Here is a 26,969-nt window from a genome sequence, read left to right on the forward strand (position 1 = left end):
AATTTAGCTTATATTTTCAATTAAATTATAACCTTGAACCATATATATTATTACCTCCTTAATCAGCATCAGTGGATCCAAGTAAAAAAATATTTTTAAATTTAAATAATTAATAATACATCCAAAATTTCATCTTCAATACTATTTGTACTTAAGTTATAATAATAATAGCAAGAATAATTAAATAATTAATATAATGCTAAACAGAAAGTTTCACACCGTAAATGATAATTATGAATTATAATACTTTATATTTTAAGGGAAATCCTGAATCCAATGCTAAAAACAAACTAACATTAAATAATACGTGAATATGTGGACAACATAATATTATTATTTTGTATTAATGAAACAAGTAAACAAACATTATAAACAATTTATCTTAACTAATATTTAATCCCTAAACTAATTTAAAATATTTATTCACATTTACAGATTAATATTTTAAAAATGATGTTTAAACAATCGCATTAATCATAATCGTTTAATCCGCGTTATAATTTTAGTTATTGTATTTAATTTTTTTTCTAAATTATTTACACTTCAATCATGTACAAAACAGTAGTTCTCAAACTTTTTCCTTTATGATACATTATTAATATTTACTTTAAAATGATGTACCTTTACAATATAATTGCAGATTTTTTATTATTTTCAAAATAATGTTTGTAATTAAAATCAGGTAATTGATTAGTAGCATCGATGAATTTCTAACTAGTTCATTTCAGCACTAAGGCATATGTTACATGAGAATATATAGATACAACTAATTTACAGAAGTTAAAGACAAACTATATAAGTAATAATTAATAACTAATAAGAAGTAAAACAAGAGCAAAATTATTGTAATTTAGTAAACAATGACAAAGTCATTCAATTTGCAGTTGCCTTTTCGGGTTGTTTTCATTTTTACATACCTATACAAATAATCTAAGAATATACGTGTTTAACAATATTGAAAACAATTTTAAACACACTTCATTAACAAACCAGTTAATAATTTATCTGCATAATTTTTGTATTGGTAACACAACAAATTTGTAACACTATAACGTAATACTGGGACTAACCAACACGCCTCAAACCGTTATCTAGTCATCGTTTGTAATTATAATAATATGTTAGTTTGAAAATTTTAATTATAATTAAATATATGAATTTATTCTTCTATGTATTAATTAGATGATTAATAGCTATTGTAGTGCACTACAACTAATTTATGATTACCTTTAATGTTCCTTATGTTTTTATTATTATTTATGGTATAATAAAAATTTCAATTGAGATTTATTGAGTATAATTTACACGTGATTAATTGAAATTAGTAATGCTTTTATTTAATAGTTATAAATACATAATTTTAATCGAATTAAACTAATTTTTATTTAAAGTCGAAAATAAATATAATATATTTTATAAGTTCATAGCCAGATAGGTCATCGGTTTTTTAAATGAATATAATATAAAATTAATTTCGAATAGCAATACATATTATTATTATTATTTAAAAAAATTAATTTAATCAATTAATACGAATAAGTTATATTTTAATACAATTTGGAAATATTTGTATACATTTTTTTACCTTATATGATATTTGTAATAGTTATTATACGGGTTTCTAAAGAAAAAACAAAGAAAATCGTGAAAAAAAATAGATTATTCATATACGCCTGTAATAAATAATCAAATGACTTAATAGGTAATATTATTAAGTAAATCATTTATTTTTAATTTAAATTGCCCTTATTCTAAAGCACATAGTTATATTAGTAATAACTAATAACTAATTAAAGTACTTAGAAATTTAACAAACAAGTTTAATTTACTATATAAATGTAGGTAACTAGATATACAACGACCAATTAAAGTCAACCAAGAATTACCTAATTTCATATTTCTATCCTTATATACGTAGACTTTATCTCTTTCTGGTCGCTCAACATTAATTATAATAACTTAAAAGTACACGAAGTTTAAAATTATATTACATTATTAATAAAATACTAAAATCCTCAGAAAAACAGTTTGTATACAAATTTTAAATGTAAAGGAAGACAAATGTCTAAATTAAAAATTGACTTAAAATACAAAAATGCTTTTAAACATAAAAGCTAGGACGTTTATTTTTGTATCATTTTGAAGCAGAAAATATTATTTAAAAGTAAGTACAATAAAAATATTTAAATATTAAGTTAATTTTCAATGTCTTATAAATAAGGTCCAGCAAGAGATAAGTTTCATAAATTGTACTACAATTGTGAAGTAATCCATGTCCATAATACCTTTTCAAGTATATTTAAAATTATTGATTTATTATAACTTTTTTTTCCTTAAGGCAAATGCTTTAAAGTTTAAAAAGATAAGTATTTTCTAAATCACACACATAATATAAATAATGCTGAAAGTTTATTTTAAAAAATTCTCTCGTCACTTAATATTATGTATTAAGTTAATAATTAGTGGTTACACGCATATAATAAATGCTAATTAATGCAATATTGGAATAATATCCTTTTCAAAACTGTATTTATTCCGAGAACTAATGAGTATACAAGGATTATATACATTTTAATACAAAAAATATTAAAAAGTAAATAAATTTACTGACTAATGTTATTTTTATTTTTAGTGTTCAATGCTAATAATATCTCATATCTATATGCGTCTATTCTTACATATTAATAAAAGTATAATTAACAATATATTCTATTATTATATTGGTCACGATATTGTGATAAAAAATAATTATTATTATGCAATATATTATGCTTACTTGGGCCGTTTGCTTTTTATTGCAACAGAAATTAATGAACGACACGTTCACAAAATCCGTGGCCACGACGACGGTAATCGTTTTATCGCCCAATGGCTCTTGGGACCCCATACACACGACACTTCTCAATTTCGTGTCCTAAATAAAACCGAGGGACATAAAATCATTCATCAAATATCACCGCACATACTCCTACATAGTACATGCGTGCGTAAAAATACACATATACATTTATAATTATACACACACACACATAGATGCATATATTTATATATAATAAATAAAAATACTTTTGGGACCCTGGCGTATTTTCCTGTCCTAGTGTCTCGTATCGTCGACATGTCAATCACTTCACAGTCCTGACAAAAAATAAAAAAAAAAAAACAGCGAAAATAAATGGTAATAATAAACGCAGTCATTATAATATAGGTTAAGTCACAATAATATTCAGGAAGCAGTGCTTTTACTTTTTTTTGGTCCATCCAGTACAAGAAAAATCCCCGTTCGTCTACTTTGATAGTTACAGGTAGCCCAATTCCGCTCTCCTGTAAAAAAAAAATACATTCCTTTATTAATTTAAATATTCGTATAGGTACGTATAATAATATTTGCCAAAAGAATATTAACAGTTCCTATTGATTGAAAATTTATATTGATATACACGATAGAATAACGTCAATAAGCTTTCAACTTTGAATGTTACATCAGTAAATTACCATAAGTTAATATATGAGTCTGGTAATATCATTATCTATAACCTATGATTAATAATCGTTATAATAATTTGTACATACAAGTTTCACAGATATGGTTATAAACTAATAAAAGTAAATATGAAAAGAATAACCAACATGATATTAATAAATTTTATCATATGACCTATTATATTAATATTAGTAAGCATTTAATAGACTATTATATATATACATTGCCACAAACATTAAGCACACTATATATATATATATATATATATAGGCTTCATACTTTATAGGAAATTAAATATATTGGTAACATTTGTGAACCGAAACATAATTGATAGTCTATAAGTACTTATGAACTATACATTTGTTAAAATATAAGCCCCATTTAGCAAATCAATCGAGTTGAAAAAAATCAAAATCAATCGTGCAAAATTGACGTTACCATAAAGAAAAATACAAATGAAAGCAAACGAAGAGGTTTTATTACAACTGCATATTCTTCGAGTAATAAAAACAACATCTTAAAAAAATGCAGTTAAGAACTTTCAAAATATTAACGGAAATAAACTAAAATAATTTTCATATAACAATAAAACATAAAAACAAAAATTGTCGTTTTTATCGAAGAAATAAAGCTATGTCAACTTTGAATATTAAAACATTCCATCCATTGGGCCTGGAATCATTATAACAAGAATGAACTATTCTATAATAAATAATTTCCTAAAAACCCATCAATTTAAATACTGCTGAGCATTCAAACATAATATTTTATACTTATTATGCATCTATAACAATAATAATAATAATAATAATAATAATAATAACAATAATAATAATAATAGTAATAATCATAATAACAAATCAATTATTGTTGACTTGAGTGCAAAATTAATTAATAACTATAAAGACGGCCGACTTCAATACACTTTGAATTTAAATGTACCTACATTAATTTTAACACCAAACATTTTTTCTCCCTCCTATATATAAATAAAATTGAACAACTTTCATCGGGTTCAACCATGATTTTGAACTTCCCAAATGCCTGTTCGCATTTCAATTGGAAGTTTATCTAGAGACAAAGTTTATACATTTTTAACTTGATTTTTAGCTATACACACTCCACACAACAGCCACGACGAGAACGTTAAATTCGATAAACGAACGTTGCTTGACTCCGTAAACTTTAAATGGCCAAACGCTGATTATAATATTTACACTTCGTTCTACTGTAGCATCAATTATATATATAAGTGTATACGTATAAAGTACTTAAATGTATTATATGTATAACTATTAAATTTAAAACTTAAATATAAACATGATCGCACCTTGAAAATATTTTGAAGGCATTTCAAAACTCAAATACACGTATAAGCATCATTTCCAATGTAAGAAATAAAGAACTCATCGATATGTTAGCTAATAAATCACACAGACGTAGGACGATAGTTAGGTACCATATAGGTATACATGTGTACAATATACATTCACCAAATAAACCGTGTAATTACAAGTTTCGTTATATCTTTGCCCGAGGGCTAAGGCCCTTATTTCAGATAGATATGTAAAGTAGGTACAAAATACATACATGAGGATGTATATACAATTTATTACATTGATGAAATAACATTCATGTACATATTATAGGTAATATTATTATGATATTAATTATTACAAGACAAATATTATATGTGCTGATCCAGACATCCTTTTCGCACAATAATTTAAAACAGATACAGAGTTACCAATTATTTAAAACCATATAGAACATTATAGTATGTATTTATAATTCCGTAAGGTGATAATTTATACATTAGAAGAAAAATTAATCAAAATGTTAATTTGTGAGAAAACGTAGTTCACGAAAAATAAATGCTCAATGCCTATATTATTGTGTTAAGCGTACGTACATAAAACTATTACTATTATTATTGCCAAAATTCATAAGGATAAAAAAAAGTTTTTTAATATACTTTAAACAATTTATATAAATCAAGACGTATGTATCAAACGTTCTTATTTTTTTGTAAATTACAATTCCAGAAACATATTATTCCTATAATGACAACTGATAATCAATAACACAACTTCGATTACGTGACAACCACGACCGGTATCGACCAGAGATCAACTAAGTAATATTAACATATTTATTTTCAATTATAAATCCTTGTTACAAAAAACTGAGCATGCAAATGTTCACAAACGAAATACAATTATTTATATAATATCAGAGGTACATTATGCATTGTTCTTATAAAAATATAAAATAAATATTACATTTATTTAACATGAAAATTATAATTTTTGTATCATAATTTATTAAAAATATAAAATGCTAAAAAAAAATAGATTTATTTATATATCCGGAATAGTTTAAAGTTATAATAAACACATGGTTGAACCTTGACACTAAAATTCCCAACAGTGTAATTTATATAACTCAACCCTACTGTGTTTAACTACTACAACAAAACAATTATTGTTCCACAAATCACAATATTCACGTTAACTGATTATTATTTATTGTTTATAACAATAATATAATATATATATATAGTTAGCGTATGTTACCATATACGCCAGTAAATATGCATTCTAAAAAAGGATAAATAATAATGACCAAAATTATGGACACTGGAAAGTTATGAAAAATATAACAATAATTTTTCTTTTTTTTTTTCGATTTTGAGATAAGATAAAATGTATATTTAACTGAATATTACAATTTTTTAGTAAAAAACCTTAACTTATAACTGTTTTTTTTCTTTTAACACAATGATTTATTGTTGCTTTTAAGTATAATGATATTTACAATCTACTCTGTAGTACAATGTAATTAAATTAAAAAGTCAGCCTATAGTGCTGAATTAGGTATTTTTAACTCTATATAAAGTAGTATAATAGTAGTACGAAGATTTGTGTCCAGATTGCTATATTTACCGTCAACAGAAGTAAAATTTTCTAATGTAAAGTAGAATAAATAAATGTAACAACCTGATCTATAATGTATTACCAGGAATTGTTAAATACTAGGTAATTTATTATTATTACCAGCATTGACTGATTTTCTAATTAAATGTTATACTGAAATATATCGGTTTAGTAGGTAAAATAAATAAACTGATATTAAACAACTATTCAAATATTAAATTATCTGAACCCGATGATGAAATTATCTTTCGGCCTCTGTTTTTTTTTTATTAACAATTTTACAATAATAAATATCTCCACCAATCGCAATATGCCTGGATTCTGTAAATGAGAATGTGCACGGAGTGCAGGTGTGGATTACTTAATAAGTTGCAGATATACTAAATATAGAAGAGTGTGTCATTGTATGTATTTAAATTTTGTTGAAATTGTTTGTGGCTTGTTGAAGTTAGGTCGGAGGTTATATATTATCCATCTTAAAGTATTTTCTAAAAGTGTCGAAACACAGTGTGCGCCGACTAATAGCGTTAATAATTACTTAAACGTCATTAGTCTCAGCAAATAGCATATTTTGAATGCCAATAAATAACTTGCATACCTACTATAGACACAGTAGTTATTCTAAAAATTTAAGAGTTTTAGTTTTTTTTAGATGATCCATAAGAAAAAGATACATACTTTAAACAACCATTTACTCTGATTTTTTTTCTTTTTCAAATATATTTAATGCATTTTTCATATTTTGTTGGCCATTTTACATAATTCACACAATTTATTTATTTATTCTACACATCTATCGTGACATATTTACGAGATATAACACCTCGAACAAGAGGTCACTTCGTTTTATAAGCATATTATATTATTGTTATTATCATTAAAAGGAATATTTAAATTGAAGTTGTTTTCCACGAAATATTCTCATCGCACAATCGCTATTCACTAAACTCAAATACCTAATAATATGATAACTTAACGTCTAAGCCATACCGCAAGCTGTAGATAATGAAAACTACTGAATAACTTTAGTTTGTATACTATAAATCTATAACTTACGAGTGATATATCGTTGTGATTGAAAAAATTGTTCAATACAATAATCAATGAATATATAGAGTCTTATTAAGTACGGTGCGTCTGTAAATCATTTCAACAGTTAATAATTCGAAAATTTTCAACCAAACAGTTATGGTTTTCCATTCATAAACTAAAACATGGTGATGATGTTCTACGTCTTTTTTTTAGAAAGGGATAATGCCCTAGTCGTTGAAAAATTACCGGAAGGTTTTAACCGTATTTATTCACATTATTCAATGTTGTTCAAAGACACACACGAGGAATTTTTTTTATTATTTCGAAGGTGGTTCGCGAAGAAATTTATCTTCGTTAGACAATTTATATTCACCATTGTTGTGTCCGGGTTCGATTTGGGGTTGAAGTTTTTAATTTACCGTCCACTTTTGGATTATTACTAATGGTGATTAGTGTCGATTACTGTAGTTGCGCCGACGGCGTATGTAACAAATTGGTTATTTACATTAGCAAGAAATGCGTGGAAAATAAATTATACAAGTTTTTATGCCGACTTTTTTTTTTTACAAATATCTCGAGAACGTCTATTCATCTAGAAATAATACTTATGCAATGTTGTTGGTTTTCTTTATAGTCATCGATATTTCGTCCATCAAACTTAGTGACTAATGTTATGTATTTTTTTAAATTACATTTACAAAACCCTATATAGTTTTTTACATTTTGACATTCTTCGAAGAATCGCTGACAGGGTGTAGTTTTTCCAAAACTGCCAACTGGTATATGGTATTCAAAATGGCCATTGGACTGTTATTGGCTGATATTATGACCTGTTTTTTTTTAGTTCTAAATTATCTGCAATGCGTATAATATACCTAGAAACTGATTTTTAAATTACAGAGAAGCGTTCCAATTTAAAATAAATCTTATCTAATTACTCGTATCTATTGGTATTGAACGGTATTGAATGAATTGTTTATTGACTAAAATATTGGCTTCGTTTTCGTCTTGAATGAATAAAAATCTATATTTTTCCAAATAGGTTGTTAGCTGAACCGTCAAGATTATTTTTTATCTAGTAAGTATACAATATTTTATTTTATAAATACTGTTAGTGTTAGGAAAATGTATTTTTTTTCTTACTTTCAATTTCGGTTGTCAGTTATATATTGCTTTGATATTTAATTTGTAAGTTCAACACGATTAAAACTCGTTTAGATGATTTAATATGCTTTTAGTGAAGTGTTTTAAATTTATTTATTCGGAAATTGGATAGCTATATATATATATTGAATTGAATTCGTCATTTAGCTATCCAAATTACTTTAAAATTTAGTTATTTTATTTGTATTTCAAATAACGATAGATATTTCAAATAATTACATCATTGGCCGTTATTGGTACATGGTTACGTATTTATATTATTTATAGTAGGTCTAGAGTTTAGACGACGGTATGCTATTATTATTATTATCAACATTGTTTCGTTTTCATCATAATGAACTTAATTACGTTTGAGTGGATTTTCACCTAGGGACTGAGACATTCTTCACAGACTCTTGGTTGACAAAGTTATTAGGTACCATATAAATAAGACAAATTTAATTTGTTTAAACCGGGTTTAACAGGGATTATGTAAAATAAAATAATAAAATAACAAGAACATGGTAAACTATAATATGAGTATATGAATGCCTCGGCTAAAGGTTATCCAAGAAGAAGTCTATAATAAATATAAAGACTTTCGAAAAGCTATTAAAAAAATAATTAACCAAATCATATAATTTCATAAGTTAAAGGCTTTTAATTTGATAGTACATTTCTATCATTGACTGCTTCTTACTCAATACACCATTTCCTGACAATAACCTTTCATCAATATTTCTGATGATTTTCAAATATTTTCAATTGTTCTACAATGTTCCCACTTAAAGCTTTTACTTTTCATAGTTTTTGTTAATGATTTTTTCCCAGTTATTTGATAATATAGTTCAATTATTATTATTTACAGATTATGCTAAATTGTTCTGTTCAATTAAATCATTTTCAGATTCTGAGATATTACAAGAACAATTAAATACATTTTACACTTAAAACGTGAAAAATTTCTTTTAATTAAATACTAATAAATGCAAAGTTACTAATTAATTTACCCGTTCTAAAAATCCAACTGTATTTAATTATATACTTAATAACGAATCAAATAGAGTATCATTAGTTAAACATGTTTATATATACATTATGAATCAGATTTATCTTTTAAAAATTAAATTCAACTATAAAATCATTTTAAATAAATCTTGCAAAATCCTAATTTAAAAAAAAAAACTTCTATAATCAAGAACTTTATATTGTTTCTTGGTATGATTAATCTTAGATTTTAGATCCATAATTTGATCTCAAAACGCAACTATACTTAAAAGTTCTTGAGTTACCTAGTCAAAAGTAATTTTTTTAAAATATCACTTATGCTACACATAGAATTGAGTTCAAGTATTCTTACAAAACCATTCAGGTATAAATTGGTTAGAATTCGCTAAACCTAAAAAGAGAAATTTTTGTTTTTAATTAATTTAGGATTTACTGAATAGTCACATTGATGATCCCTATTTACTTTAATAGTAATCTGGGTTCTCTCATACTGTTTTAGAATCAATAATATATAAGTTATTCCCCAATACCCTAAACGTTATAGTGCAGATTCTTTTTTTCATCAAACATTACTTTTAGTTAATAAAATATACACCCCAATGAACTTTTTTTGAATCCAACCGTGGTTATTGTAACTTTAATGTTATATTGTCGTTAAGGACACAATACTACTTGTAATAAAAATACATTTCTATTTTATGTTTAAATTATACGTGTTTTTCATATATTTTAAATTTAAGTTTATTACTTAATATTTTTACGTTATGTAAAATCTACATTATCTACGTTTATTAATCTACGTTATATCTATCGTTGTAATAATTTTAAGTGTAATTAAATCATATATTCAAAATGCGTTGGTCCGTAAAACAAATTAATACATATATAATTAAATAAACTAGTTTATTAATTTTCAAATTGGGTTTAATCAAAATGATCCGGTTAGGTTTGTAGAAGCGCTCAACAACAAACTTCGATGACCAAGAAGATAATGTGCATCTTATTGTTGGCTTAATAGAACGATGCTATTCAAAATGGTGAAGATAATTTATTTTAATCTTGATTGAATGTTTAATGCTAGTAACCATTTTCAATTTGAGACTGCATATATAGTTTATACACTTTGATATATCACTGTGGATAATGAAAATTGAGTAATTGTACCAACAATATATAATACTTCTTCCATCGATATCGTACAACATTTATCTGTATGGAGAGCACAAAGGAGAAATCTGGTTTGCGCGATATATTGTTTTATGTATTCCATAGTTTCAATATTACCTTAACAAGTTATTATGGGACGCATTAAACAATATTTTTTTCGGATTTAAATTTCGGCAATTTATTTTTTAGATTTTGAGCTGAGCAATGAATGTATATTGATTTTACAGTGATGATGTATTTTTCGTTTGTTTTGTTTTTGCTGGTCATCAAATTTTGGAACAGTAAAAGTACTTTAATTGTAAACTTTGAGAGTGGTTTTAATCGTTTTAGGTATATATAGGTATAGTTGAATTTTGTTGTTACTACGCTCAGAATCATTTTTCATCGTATATACCGATTTATCGTTTAATTCAAATTGAACACACCCATTACAGTAACTAACTCAATATAATAAAATACACTCAATAACTACTGTTAGCAACGCGACTTCTCCCATTATTTTACATTACATGATATTAATTTATTTTTTGAAAAACTGAAATTAATAATAAAAAGGTGTTAAAATCATTAAACTTAATGTAAATATATGAAATTATATTTAACATCGTTATTATTATTATATAATTAAAATTTTTTTACCACTAAAAATATCCAACTATAATTAAACCATAATATTTACCGTGTTTTTAAATCTATTAAAATAATTACGAATCGTAATTACTCGATTGCATTAGCAAATACTTTGAAAATACCTACAGTTTTAGTATTCATAAACTTAACTATGATAAAATTAAGTAGGTATACTTAGACTTTAGCGGATTTTTATGAGTATACATTTTCAAAATAGACAAACAAAGAATACAAATACATTTTTAATTGATTTTATAGAATTAAATATGTATTATCTGTACTAGATAAAACTTATAGTTCCTGAATGAAAATACTTTATAAATTTTAAATTTGCTAGAAAAAAGTGGTCAAACACACACATCCTAAGCTTTTGTTGAATGGTGACAGACCTAAAAAGGTTCAATGAATACTGATCGGTGCAAGATATAGGAGTTGAAACCACATTTTATGTACTATAACGCTGAGGTAAAAAAGATAATCCCTTGAACGTATTATACTGACCTGACAGACAATATAAAACACAGAAAAAAGAATTTGTGGCTTTAAGAGTGGGTTTAAAATGTCCAAAATGAGCATTATATATTTGATATATGACCCTTATTATTATATCAATTAATTTATTAATCTTACAGTAAAATAATTTCAACTATTATACATTGTAAAGCGCGTACAGACATCGTTCTTATACTGAAATTTGAAATAATTGTTATCATACACATCAATATACGATGACATTCTCTACATTTTTGTAAACATTTATTGTTTTGTGCAAATTATGGAATAAAATATTCTTGTCAATCGATGAAAAAAAACTAATGAAGTCTTTTATAAAATTATTTATCTTAGATTTTTGATTTATTAATTATAATAAATTTTAATCAAAAATTTGAATATAAGATAATAGAATCATGCAGTAAACGAAAATTCTGATGTATAACTGCAAAGTGCAGATATTGTTTAAAGATTATTACAATATTACATTATATTCAACAATAAATTATTTTACTCACAATGTTTATTTAAAAATAACACTTATTATGCTAAAATTTTCAACAAGTTAAAATAAATAAAAAAAAGTACTCTGGTATTTAAATTTTTTAATTTGATATCCTATAATATTAAATTGTTTTTATAAATATATCATTGCAATTTAAGATTTTAATGTTTTATATATTTTAATTGGTTTTCAAATTATTTCTTTTTTAATTTAACGCGTGTTCAAGAAAAGTGCATTTAAAATTTTCTAATTAAATGGTTAAAGTTATTATCTAGGAAGTAAGTTTATTTACCAAGTTTTTCTAGAAAAATGTTTAGGAGTAAAGTTTTAACAGTTTATATTGCGAAATTGTCTAGCATTACAATTATAAATTACAATGGAATATAATAATTTAATAGCAGCATAATTTTTAATTATATTTGGATACATTTTATGAATACTTCAAAATTATTTTCAATAATTATAATTAATTTTAACACATTTTATGGTTATGTAATTATGTAAATAGTATCAGTATACAATTTTTTTTTCGTCGTATTGAAATCTCAAATGATAATAAAATAGGTACTGACCATATCGGATTAGAAAATCCAGACAAAACAATAAAACAAGTTTCCAAATTCTATTCTATTCTCGTCAGTATACTATGCGCTTATTTATGGATAGAAAAAAATTAGAAAATTTCCATGCACTACCTCAATTGATCGAAAACTATACACAATTGTTTGCAATTAAAAAAAATTATTTTTTCAAAAATAACTAAAATAAATGTTAAAATTAGCAACAATTTTAATATTAGCCTTGATTGGATAAAACGATTTAACTAGGTTCCAAACGTTTTTTTATTATTAATTTAAATGGTGATTACGGTGTCCTAACTAACTCTTGTAAGTACATCTTATTTATTTATTTTTATTTTTATTTCATTAAATGTACCATTATTTAAATTATAAATGTATCATATGTACTTATGTACCTATGTATTCGGGATAATTTCGATATTTAATAAGGACCTTAAAATATTATTAAATAACAACCAAATCGCATACAAGTTTTTGTCTTAATATAGATTTTATACTATATGGTTTCAGTATGATCTACTTATAAGAATATTTAAATCAATTTTTAATACTTAGATATATAAAAAAAATATTTTGTGAATTTGTAACTACATAGTAGTTTGCAATGGTTTCGCGATTTCGACGAATTGCATCAAAATGCTAACTTCTAATGCGAATTTAAAAAAAATGTGATTATATATTTTTAATATTTTTATATAGATTTAAGAACAACTTATTTTATGTAGAATCTTGTATAAAAAATATTAAAGTACCTATAGATAATTATATAAAATTATATTTTCAAGAATTTTGACCTGGCGAATAATTTTTATCAATAATTATGGGAAAAAAAACTAAAAAAAAAATTGAAAATTTTATCATATGATGATAATGATAATAAACATTGAGTGAAAAATTCAAGTATTTTAAGTTTCTACTGTTATTATTATATATTTTTTTTGTTTTTTGTTTTTTAAATCAATTACATCAAAATTGTTTGAAGAGAAATAACTTCAATTGCCTTTTGGTAAGAATTTTTATAAATTATTAACAACAAAATAATTTGCACATTCTTAAAAATTTTAAGAACATTGTCGAAATTCTAACTTTAAACACTTATAAAAAAATATCGTCCCAGGGAATAATTTAACCGAAATTTATAGAATAATCGGTAAAAAAAAATAATCGAAAATGTCTTATTCCTGAAAAATATTCCTGATATCTTGAAAATTTGATTTTAAATTGAAAGTAAATTCCTAAGTCTAACCTAATAGGTTTTATTATTATTATAATGATAACATTTGGTAAAAATGTCAAGTATCTTAGCTATAATTTGTTTTCGAGCATAGGCGTAACTTGGACTCTATCCACGTGGGTGCAAATATAATTTTTGCGAATCTCTACACATTTTCTTAATCTTATTTAAATTTAATTTTTATAATAAAACTGTTATCATTTTTACAACCATTTTTCATTTAACTCATTTTAAGCGTACAATTTTTTATATGTACTATAAGTTTTATACCAAACAATAATAAAATTGACTAATTAACTAATACTAGGTATAATTCAGTTGGTTTATATTTGCGAGTACCTTATACTAAAAAAATTAAATAGATTTTTTCAAAATGTTTCGTTTGTAAATAAATGGACTGATAATTTTTAATTTTGACCTGTTCAAATTACAAGCTGCATTCAATTTTTTACCTAAAACTACTCTTAAAGTTGAAAATTGAATAAATTTATCGTATACTTATGGTGTACACTAGCATAAAAAAAAATTTAGATAAAACACACATACCTAACCATTGCAAAATCAATACATTTATCACTCAGCTCAGAATCAGAAAAATAAATAATAAGAAAATCCCATTAATATAAGGTTTGTTTTAACATATATTTTTCTATTTTATATAATTAATTGGGAACAGTTAACTTTATGTTTATATATGATAAAGAAATACCAACTAAATATACCTACAGAATAATAATTGTAAGATTTTTTCCGTACAATAACTTTCAAGGATAGATCAAATCATATAAACTGACCTAGACTTGAACAAACTTAAAATATATATACTCTCTCCAATTCAGCAAACAGTAAATTAACTCATTACTATGGGTATATAATGCGATTATAGTGTACCTAACCACATTCAACAAATACAATACATAAAGTAAATAAATTAAAACAAAAATACGATATATTTTTGAAGTATTAATTTCATAAAAATAATTTATTACACATTTAAACAGAACAATTTTTGATATTGATAATTAATAAAATATACAGTTTTAAATTTCTATACCACCAATATAATAAATAATATATACACATTGTGTCCTTCGACACAACTTTTGTGCTCTTTTATTCTTAAAAACTATCAATACTATTGTTGATAACATTTTATGTAACAAATAAAAATACATTTTAATTTTTGACATAAAACCCTTAAGAATCGAAATCTTAGTTGAGCTAATATATTATATCTTTGTATTGATGTCACTTTTATAAATTTATGTTGAAACATTAATTTTTGAATGCGAATATTATTATCATTGCTTTTTATTTAGAATAATAAAACACCAATTATCTATAGTTTGTACCATAGATAACGATATGAGACATGAATCCATGCAACGCCTGGTTTTTATATTTTATATAATATGTTTTTATACACGATTCAAATGTTAAACTTTCATACGATAAGTGAAAAATTTGAATATTTGATCATTTATTTTATATGGTTTAGTTAAATAAAACACACTGACATTATGTATATCTGAAAATATTTTGACTGAATCAGATATAAGATATCAAACACTCTTTGATTCACTATAACTATTAACTATACTTGTGCAAGACTAAATAACTATATGTATATGTATTATATATCAGTTCCGTCAGGGACTCCTCAAGGCGATTATTTATTACCTATCTATTTATTTTTTCATTAATAGTCTCTCGTATATTTTTAAAAAAAAATGCCACTTCTTATTTTTTTCAGATGATCTAAAAATGTATTCTTGTATTTCTTCAGTTAACTACTGTTAATTAACTCTTCAAGAGGAATTAAATATCTTATCTAATTGGTGTCAGACTTGGAGCATGAGCTTAAACATTAATAAATGCTGTTCAATTTGCTTCTACAAATCCTGTGAGCACATACAGTACTTATTGTATAAACAATACTAAACTTAATACTGTGTCATCCGTTAAAGACCTAGGTATAACTCTAACCCATAATTCAAATTTTCAGGAACATTATAGTGTGTATGGTAAAAAAAATCTCTGCGTGTATTAAGCTTTATTAAATGCCATGCGTCTGATTTTAAGGACTTAGAATCATTTAAGTTACTCTATTGCGCTTTAATTAAATCTGTCCTTGAGTATATAGATAAACTATTTGGAGACCTTATACTAAATCTAATATTTGTATTATTGAAAGTGTTCAAAACCTATTTTTAAAGTTTATAGCTTTCAAATTCAACATAGTTATAGTTATTAATCAGAACGACTTTACGTAAATAAGATCACTCTTGAATCTCCCACCCTAGCTTATATACGTGAATTATTGGATATTTCTTTTTACCTTAATGCTCCTTACTTATTATAAAATATCTTATTTAATATTCCAGCTTATAATAACCGATCTACTCTCATGCCTTAATTGTCATTACACAGCAGAAATTATTTAAATAATTCTCCAATAAATTCCAAAAGCTATGACTGTATAATAAACTCGAGCCTTAAGCCGATTTCTTCTTTATTTCGTTAATTACAATTCATAAACTACACTTAAGCTGCAATATGAAGTATTTTATTATAATATCAATCTATATTTTAAATTTTTAATCTATCTTTTATCTGTTTGGTTAATATTCTTACAAATATTGAATACTATTATGATATATAATATTATTGTATTGTTATTATCTAATATCTTATCTATTACATGTAGTCCTGTACTCTTGGGAAATTGCCCGTTTTATTCATTCGAATACATTTTTATTATTATTATTATTATTATTATTATCAAATAAACGTTTTAAAACAATTTTAGACAATTGAAATTATCTTACATCAATAGAATATAAATTGCAAAAGTATATTTCTCTACAAATAATGTTGTATAGATATTATTGTAAAGTAATTTTCCTCGACCTAAGTTTAAAAAAAAATACAAAGACGTGTATTTTCAAAAATAAAATAGGTACATTAATATCTACTGTGGCACTGGATAATTGTTTACAGTTTGATAAAACTGTTTATAAGTGGTTTCTAATATAGTAATCAAACCAACTGCGGGTACCTATACTTATATAATCAATGGAAATTAATTTAAAAAAAATCCTTCCCGTTAACAAGGCCTCACATAATATACACTATTGTAGTACCTATCTATAATATACTCATTTTTGAACAAGGTCATAAAATCATAACTTAATATTTTAGGTATACAATATATATAAAGTTTAATATACCTACATAAAATGGAATTTAGTCAAATCGGTGAGATCAAAATTTCCATTTTTCCCCGGAATTGAATTATATACCAAATGAATATTTTTTAAACCCCATCTAACATATTATATTGAAAAATATAGAACAATATAAGTAATAGAATTTTTAAATATTTTTGAAAAATTTCTGTAAGTAACAGGCGAACTGATAAATATATATGATTATCAATACCACAAATTAAATTAAAATAAGTATTAACACATCATTAATACACTATTGCTGCAAATCATACAAAAAAGAGTACATTTAATGATTCACTAAAATGTATTTAATCGATCATGAACCATTAAATCATGTTAAGGGATCATTAGTTCACTATTGATTCATTAAATGTTTAATGATTGTTATTGCAACCAGGAATATTTTTTTTTATTTATTTTAATTACTGAATGAAGTTGTGTTTTATATACAACTACCCTAATTATATAAGTTTATTCAAATACCTACAAGTTTTCAGGAAAGCATAAATGTCGAGAATCTAGTAATTAATTAACAATCCAAGACCAACCATGGAGTTCATGAACTAGTATAAACTAGGCACTACATCATTATAATTTTAAAAATATAAATATTTAAATTTAAATTTAAAAATAATTTTTAACATCGAAGTTATAATACACGACATATTAAAAATTATGATATAAAACTAATGATGCAATACTACATTACAATTATAATATTATGAAATATTTAAAAATAAAATGTAATATATAAATTATTTAATAAAAACATATAAATTTGTGTTGGAAAATAATCCATACATTAATCTTAACCGAGTATTTTTTGGACATGGCAAAAACATAAAAATATATTATACAAATGGAATTAGATGAAGTGATAGACGCATTAATTTATAGTCATTATCTCCTAACAGTAATCCAGGGGACTTAGTGGAAACTCAAGGACTAAATCCAATCGCTGTAGAGTATTCGTTAAACAACCGGCCTGACAAATTGTCTAAAGGACAATATCTGAAATCTAATACACTACTAAACAAACTTTAATAACTTTGGCCGCGTCGTATATAGGTAAACACGTATGTAGTTATTCCGTACAAGCGAAATTACTAATTTTGGTTACAAGTTATAACTTTATAACACACGCAGAAGTTACTAAGATATTCACAGCATAAATCCACGAGAGGAGAAAATACTCAACAATTCGCTGCGTGTACTGTATGAAACACATTCTTAAGACGCCGAGACTTTTATATTACTTCGGTGCCTTTCCAGAACTTAACGTGAGAATCCACTTTGTTGTCCTTGTCACGTTATTAAACGGCATCGCCACAGTTTGTAGTAAATTAAAGCACTTTAAAACATTGGTTTTTGGAAAAGTATAATATCGAGAAAAAAATATTATTACGATTAACAAATACAGGACAAACGAAATCAATGAACATAATATAGTTATACATAAGACATTCTGAGAAAAATTCAAGAAAATTAGTTTTATTGAAGATGTGACAGGCGGTCGAGGGAAGAGGTTCGGCAAACTTCACTAAATTAAAATGACATGGTATCCATAATATTTAAAATAGGGCTAGAATCTGAGGTATTTTTAAGAAACTACTGCAATTCTGTATTGGACAGTTTCACGGTCACTAGCCGGTGTGTTCGATATTATATTCGTTCTGTTATGTATAAAAGTCGTTTACACGTCATTCGTTTTATGAAATTTTACCCTCGAGTACGGCCTCTATATGTTCGACTAAAGTAATATCATCAAACTACAAATCATAAAATCAAAACTTACGGTATAATCATCACCAAATTACAAAGAAAAAACATGTTTCTATTCTCCCAATCGATTCACCGTCCTGTGGGCCAATAAGAACAATACAGTTGAATTTGAAACCTCGAGTAAAATATTCAACGATCTTGCTCAAACTTTATCGAACAAGGAAATTGTCAACCCCCTAGGCTTTGTCAATCTACACTAAAACCATTAATCTAAACTTCACAGTTCACATTCAAAACCATCACGTTAGTGTGCGACTCACTGATTTTAACAGTGTCTCGTGTAGTCGTGTAACTTTGTAAGTCATGTTTTCATTTTTGATGAACCGTACTTACGGTTGTCTAAATTACAATGCCATTATGAATCATTTGGTCCAACAAACATCAGCTACCACTCATTTCTCCCACCATTATGTCTTTATAGAATTATTATTATCAAAAAATTGTACAATATAACCCCCACTAAGCCAATTTTGAAATTTCTGTGGCTCTAACGGACATCCACTTGCTATTTTTTTGGTCGACCTCAGACCTGACAATATTAATAAGTATATTATCAACATATATCTTTACTCCGCGATCAAAGATGAAATACTTTATATAATTAAGAGTGATCCACCAAAGTGCCATAGACTGCCAATCTTATAGAAATACCTGTAAATATTTCCCTCATTACATCTGTATGACACAAAAATATATTATATTCTTTTTCGTAACTTTCAATTATTATTTAATCATTACTCATTTGAATACGTTATTTCTACCTGCACAATTTTAATTTATATTTGATTTAATATTTATACTAATATCACACATTTTATCGTATTATTACTATTATTAATTTTCACTATCATCACATGTATTGAAATATCGTTATGGTATCAACTATAACTGTTGAGTTGTATTATTATCGTGTTTTATAATTGTTAAGCTATAATAATTTTTTGATTAAAAGCTAGATGCAGAGTATAAAATATAATAGATTATTCTTTTTCTGCAAATGACTAATATTATGATTTTTAAATCGTTTGTTATCTAGTCGACTTATTGTGCAAATACATGTACAGTAATTTTATTCATTTAAATAATAATAATGAAAAAATTATCACAACAATGCATATTGATTTAAATTAAATTGTTTAGGAATACCTATAATTAAAATATTAGCTATTGTAATTGTTGAGCTGTATTCATTTAGATATTGGAAGCTATTAAAATAAAATAAATAAAAATTATAGCTATTACAAAATGTAATGATCGATACAAGGTTTAGCACATTATTATTCGTTCAATTTTAGGTTCAAACTACGCCAAGCTAAAACTCATGGGGCGTCGTATTTGTGAAAAATGGAAAGTATATTTTAACGTGTATATTCACATGCATATTCGAATATTCAATCATTTCAAAATTCGATGTATAAAACAAATTTAAAAAAAAAATAAAATAATAACATGAAATAAAAACGGATTATATATAAATGTTCATACGATAAAACAGTAATGCGTGCATTAAATTATCTTAGAATATATGTATGTAATAACCTTATTTAGATAATAATATAACGATGTAGCTGTGGTTCTATAAATGTTCTAATACACATTACAACAATTTTCCACGCTTCAAACATTATATACATTTTCTAAACATGTGTAATAATATTATTTTTCAAATACATAAGATATATTTAGTTATTATTTCTATAAATATAAAATTGCATAATTTATATTTTTAAAGGACAAAAGTAAAAAATGTCAACAAATTCGTGTTTATATTAGATTCCAGGCTTTTAATGAAGATTTTTCTAATAATTCTATAACATATATATGTATATAATATAGGTTGTTTAAAATTCACAAAAATATCATATTATGTTACATTATATACAATATATATTGAATGAAATCTAATAATTATTATCGTATGAGACAAGATAATTTCTAATTTTTACCTACATATATTTAATTAAAAATGTATAATTATTTAAATAATAAAGTATTAAATAAGTATATTGAAATAATTTATAAAACTGAGTCACAATAACATAAACAATTCAATTAGACGTATTTAACTGTTATTATATGCATGTATAAACTAAAAAAAACGAATACGTTGTATTGTTACAGTTTTCAATAAGAATAATATATATTTTAAATTACTACAATATTTTACATTTTATTTTACCTATATTATAGAAAAAAAAGCATAAACAATAAATATTAATTAAACTGAAATTGGAAAATAATATAAACATTTGAATCGCTTATTTAAATGAAGACAGCGTTGTGTCATTAGGTACTATACATTTTAAAACTGTGAGCCAATATTAGTTTATTAATTATTATACATTTGTAAAATTGTAAACCTTTAAATGTATGTTATTATTTTTAAACGATATTCAGCGATCCTGAAAAAAGTTAAAAGTAAATACTTAAATTCATAAATTAATACATTTAAGTAGATATATAAATAATATGAGGTACAAATATATAATATAGAGGTAAACCTTGAATTAATATGTCAATACTTGACGTTTACACATTTCATTAAAAAATCTAAAAATAACGTCACCATGGTTTATTCATAAAATTTATAAATTTATAAACTTTAAATAATAAAAATAAATGTAAATTAACATATTTGAGATTTTTAAATTACTGAATAACAGATTGTCATTGTATTAAAATTCAATGGTTAAGTGTTTGAAGTTAAATTACAAAGTTTCAAAAATCTATTATTTTTATGAATATATATATTCTATTATATAATACGATTTGTATTATTCTTAATGAATTAATTTTATAAATTATTAGTTATTTTTATTTAATACATAAATAATATAGAATGTCAAGATAAATTTTCCATGTGATAATAATTTTAATAAAATAAATTAAATCCGGTGATATATCAATACATATAGATGAGACATTCTACTAACATTACTACTTTCATTCTAACTATAACATTCATAAAACAAAAGTTTTCAAAATATTACTAATTATACCTAGTTTCAAATGGTACTTTATTAAAATAATAATTAATATTATGATGAAACAAACATAATGAGTTAAAATAAATGCAAATAACATCACCTACGAATGTTGATGAGCTATTGATGTTTGAAAATGCTATTATTAACAAAATAACCCATAAATCATGTTTTCAGAACTGATATTCAATCGCCTACATTCGTTTTGTGTAATAATAGATTTTAGTTATTTAACCTTATGAAAATAACGAGAAAATTAAAATCTAATAGTTGTAATCAAATATGTGGTTTAGGCCACCCTTTATTTTGGAAAGAATAATAAATGTAAAATTATAAAACATTCAACACCTTAAACGACTGGACTTTCAAGTACACAAATTGTACTTGATTTTTTTTTTTTAAATCTCAGTATTTTAAAGACCTCTTAGAAACTACGTACATTTTTAGTAAAATGTATAATAATGGATCTATGGACTCAACGCGGACATAATAAATGATAGTTTGACTGTATTTAAAATAGCCAAGAAATATTACAGAAGGACAACATTATAATAAAATAATATATGGGAACCTAAAATTACAAAAAAAATTAATACTTATTCAACAATGACACTGTAAAAGAAATAGTTTTATTTAGAATTCAAATATTTAGATATATTTACTTTTACTAGGTATAGTGTTAAATAATTTAAGTCGGTTATTATTTTTAGTTAGTACACTTCACTATATAGTTTACTTTGTACACAGTTATAAACGTAATAGTATCGTTAAAATGTGATGCTAGTAAATACTTCATCAACAATTAAAAACATAAAAAGTAAATGTATGATGTTAAGATGAAAATTAAACATTATAAAACCGTGTACTTTTATTTAAAATCTATGCTACAAAAACATTTTCTCGTATAATTCCGAGTATAATTCTCTATTTTTGTAACTGTACTTAGTTTTATTAAAATTTAAAATTCAAATTTTTAAGCCTAAATCAAATGAATTTAATAGAATGTAAAATTTTCTCACAGATAACGATTTTGTATACTAAAACAAATTTATCAAACACAATCCCTGTTTGATATGAAAAAAATCAAATTCATGTATTTCTTACTCTAGATATAATATAACATACAATGACGAATGAATAGTTTAACTAATAGCAATACAGTAAGTACTTAAATTATTATAAAAAATAAATCAAAAGAATATTTTCATGATTAAATTAAAATGTAATAAAATATATATAGGTAGACAAACTCAAACTAAACATGTACTATTTTAATTTATTTTGTATAAACAAAAATGTTAAATTGAAAAAAAACATTATTAAATTATATTTTTGAAATTAATAATAAATTAAAAATTTAAAAATACTGTCTAAAAGATAAGTACAGACAAATTCCACACATATTAAAATCTAAAACACCAAAACTTTGTTTAATAAATTAAAAATTACTAATACAACCATATACTTATTTTTAATCAAGTAACCCAATACTTTTATTAGTAATATAACAATTTTATTAAACATGGTTAAACCTAATCTAACTTGGAAACGATTTTATTTTTAAATATTATCACGTATTGAATGTATCTAAAATGTATTGTTATTATTATATTAAATAAATATTATCATGTTATCAGACATTTATTTATTTTGTGTTATGAATTGATAAAAAAAAATAAGCATACAATATTATGATAGATTACACATTTTTTACTTCATATAACCCATACCTATATAAGTACGTTAAATATTTATCAGAATTCAAGAACATAAAAAATCGTAATTGTAACCCAAGTCCCAATGATGATTATTCATTTTAAAATACTCTTTTAAAAAAAAAAAACTATTAAAATGCTATTAAATGAAAATGAATAATGTGTGAAATGTATCCAATTTCAGAAAAGTACTTACTGCAGAAATGTATTATATCAACGACCATCTACGAGTAATAAAGTACTGTAAACCATGTCTTACCTTAAAGACAAGAGGCTTATTTTCTCACGGATAAGAAAAACGAAATTTTAATTTATAATAGCTACACAGGTTCTAATAAAAACTACTTATTAAAATCTAAAATAAAATATTATATAACTTATGAAGTTGATTAATTAGTAAAGAGGTATTTGAACTTTTGTTTAATTAAACTTAAAATTAATTTAATTTAGATCATAAATAATAAACATATACTTGTATTATTTACTAAAATATTTTATTTACATTCGACAGAACTATAAATAATACAAATATTATGTAATATAAATGAACGTTTTACATCGATTTAATTGTAAAAATCTTTAACCAATTATATGTTTTCTGTAGATATTCAAAAGGGATTTAGTAATAGTAATTTAAATTCCGTTTTTATTTTATTTTTTTTTTAGTGGTACAATCAAGTTCTTTTATTGTATATTTAAGTAAATAAACCCTTAAAATTAAAACGATAGTCGACATTACGGATATTAATAATGTACTATTATTCTAAATTTAAAAGCAAAATACTACATCACATAAAAGATAATTGGTTGGGTTAATTTTTATTTAGTAAAAATAATATGTAAAAGTAACCTTTTTGTTAAAACGTCAAATTATAATCGAAAAATACAGAAATCAAAACTTTATAATATTAGGTTTTTACCGAAACGAAAATTTAAAAAATAAACTTTTCATATTATAATTACATATTTTAAAACTATCAATTTTAATATTTTAATTTCTTAAAAATATTTTAAATAATAATCATTTTGTCGAAATGGGAATTTAAAGTCTAAAAAAATGTTGAAATGTATCCATTGGGAGAATTATTAAATTAGAATTATTTTTTTATATACTATATACTTCCTATAGTTAATTTTTAATATTTTTTTTTATATATTTTCATCATATAATTCCTTATTGTATGATATATTTATGAATAGTTTATACAATTAAAAGTTTTGAAAATAACAATTTGTAAAATTTTTAAAGAAATTGAAAAAGAAGTTTAAACTGCAATTTACACTTAGTTTTACTATTAATTAAGTAAACAAAATTTACTTACCTAAGTGAATATCATATTTATATATTATTATATTTGTCATATGACATTGTGACATAAGTACACCAACAAAAATAAACAAATATATTTAATTATTTTAAGATTTATTTCTATGAAATATTAATTAACAAAACCAATAATTTGATATTAAAATATTTTTGATATACAAACATAAAAATAAATCATTGTTCTACTTACTTAATTAACATTTCATAATTTTTTGAATTTGTACATGTTTTCACCTAAATTCAATGTTAATTTCAATTTTGCAATTATTCGTTTAATAGTTTTTGATGTAGATTTATATATTTAACTATGTTTTAGAGAGTTTTCATTTTTCATTATACCTATGTTTTGTTATTTAATTCTAGCGGGAAACATTTAAAGTACGAGCTAAACTTAATTTCCAATCGAAATACAAGAATATTTTTTAAGTACTCCTTTGATAATTTAATTCTTCGCCTTCAAATATACAGAAACGTACCTATTATTTAGAGCAGATGTAGTAGGGCGTGGGCGTCACCCACCCAATGTGGCACTTTTATTATATCAACAATTTTAACTTGGTTAGGAATATAATAAATATTGATGTATAATTATAAAATATACGACAAGTTAAGTATTAGCCCTTACATGATAATATATTATTTTTTTATTATTTAAATTAGTACGAATGACTACAGCTGACTAGACTTACAAAGAACCTGTAAATAAAACAGATGAAATGATGTGCGTATTTCTTATTATGGAACCTAATCTTCGGAAAATGAGCGACGCGTTACGTTGGATCGAAAATAATTGTAACATACGCAAACCACTTGTTCAGCTAAAATACCATCGTACTAATACTCCATACAACTATGACTGTACGCAATAATGGACGAAGTCGCGAAAACGGCTTGATTGAACGTGCCGATATACGTTGAGAAAAAGGCTGATGACGAGTAACTTACGACGTTTTCCTATGACTTAAGAGGACGCCACGCCCATAATATATTATGTTATCTTCGTTTACAAACGTACACCATAATAGTTGATTTAAAGTTTATAAAAGTCCATTTTATTTTTTATTTTCTAAAACTAGAGTGAATTGACTTATTATAAAATTTAAACTTTAAAGATAAGATTATCTAAGGCATCTAGGAGTCTTTAATTGATATTTTAATTACGAAGCGAGTTATGAGCATTTTAAAACTATAAATTGTATAGGAAGTGGCATCCTTTAAGTAACTTTATTTAGTAACAATCTAACCAACCACATGACGAAGGAAGCCATTGAATATTTTTTTTTTTTTTTTTCTAATAAGTGTAAAACGTCTTTTTTTAATAAATGTATTATGGATTCAAAATTGTTTTTCCACTAATAACAAGAGGATATTAATATTAGAGCGGATAAATAATCTAATCTAAAGCATAGCTCATTAAAATACATAACATTATGTTACACGGCAAACTTCACTTATTAACCAAATATTATATTATATAAATAATGTTAAAATGAAAATGGTAATAATTAAATTGAGGAGGTCACTCAATTTTACAAATGGTAAAAAAGTCTGTAAAATGTTGCAGGTACCTATATTTACCAAGCTCTTATATATTTACCAAAATAACGTCTTTATACTGCTGTTATTTAAAATTAATAATTGCAGTTGAACATTATGCGTACTGTCAAATTTTAACAAAACCTTGATATAATGTTCAAGTAATCACTAAACGCTAAAACTTTA

The 26,969-nt window shown here is 24.1% G+C and overlaps 1 protein-coding gene across 2 annotated transcripts in view; it reads right to left on the reverse strand.

Moving 5' to 3' along the window:
* Positions 1 to 26,969, reverse strand: part of LOC132928821 (1-phosphatidylinositol 4,5-bisphosphate phosphodiesterase classes I and II) — a 46,898-nt gene that overhangs the window by 16,494 nt on the left and 3,435 nt on the right. For both annotated transcript variants that reach the window (XM_060993724.1, XM_060993723.1), the window contains exons 2-4: positions 3,244 to 3,321; positions 3,067 to 3,135; positions 2,777 to 2,914 (exon numbers count right to left, since the gene is read on the reverse strand). In XM_060993724.1, coding sequence (XP_060849707.1) covers positions 2,777 to 2,914; positions 3,067 to 3,135; positions 3,244 to 3,321 — 285 coding nt within the window. The remainder of the gene's footprint in view (positions 1 to 2,776; positions 2,915 to 3,066; positions 3,136 to 3,243; positions 3,322 to 26,969) is intronic.

This window comes from Rhopalosiphum padi, chromosome 4 (genome assembly GCF_020882245.1).
Source record: "Rhopalosiphum padi isolate XX-2018 chromosome 4, ASM2088224v1, whole genome shotgun sequence".
Lineage (NCBI taxonomy): Eukaryota > Metazoa > Arthropoda > Insecta > Hemiptera > Aphididae > Rhopalosiphum > Rhopalosiphum padi.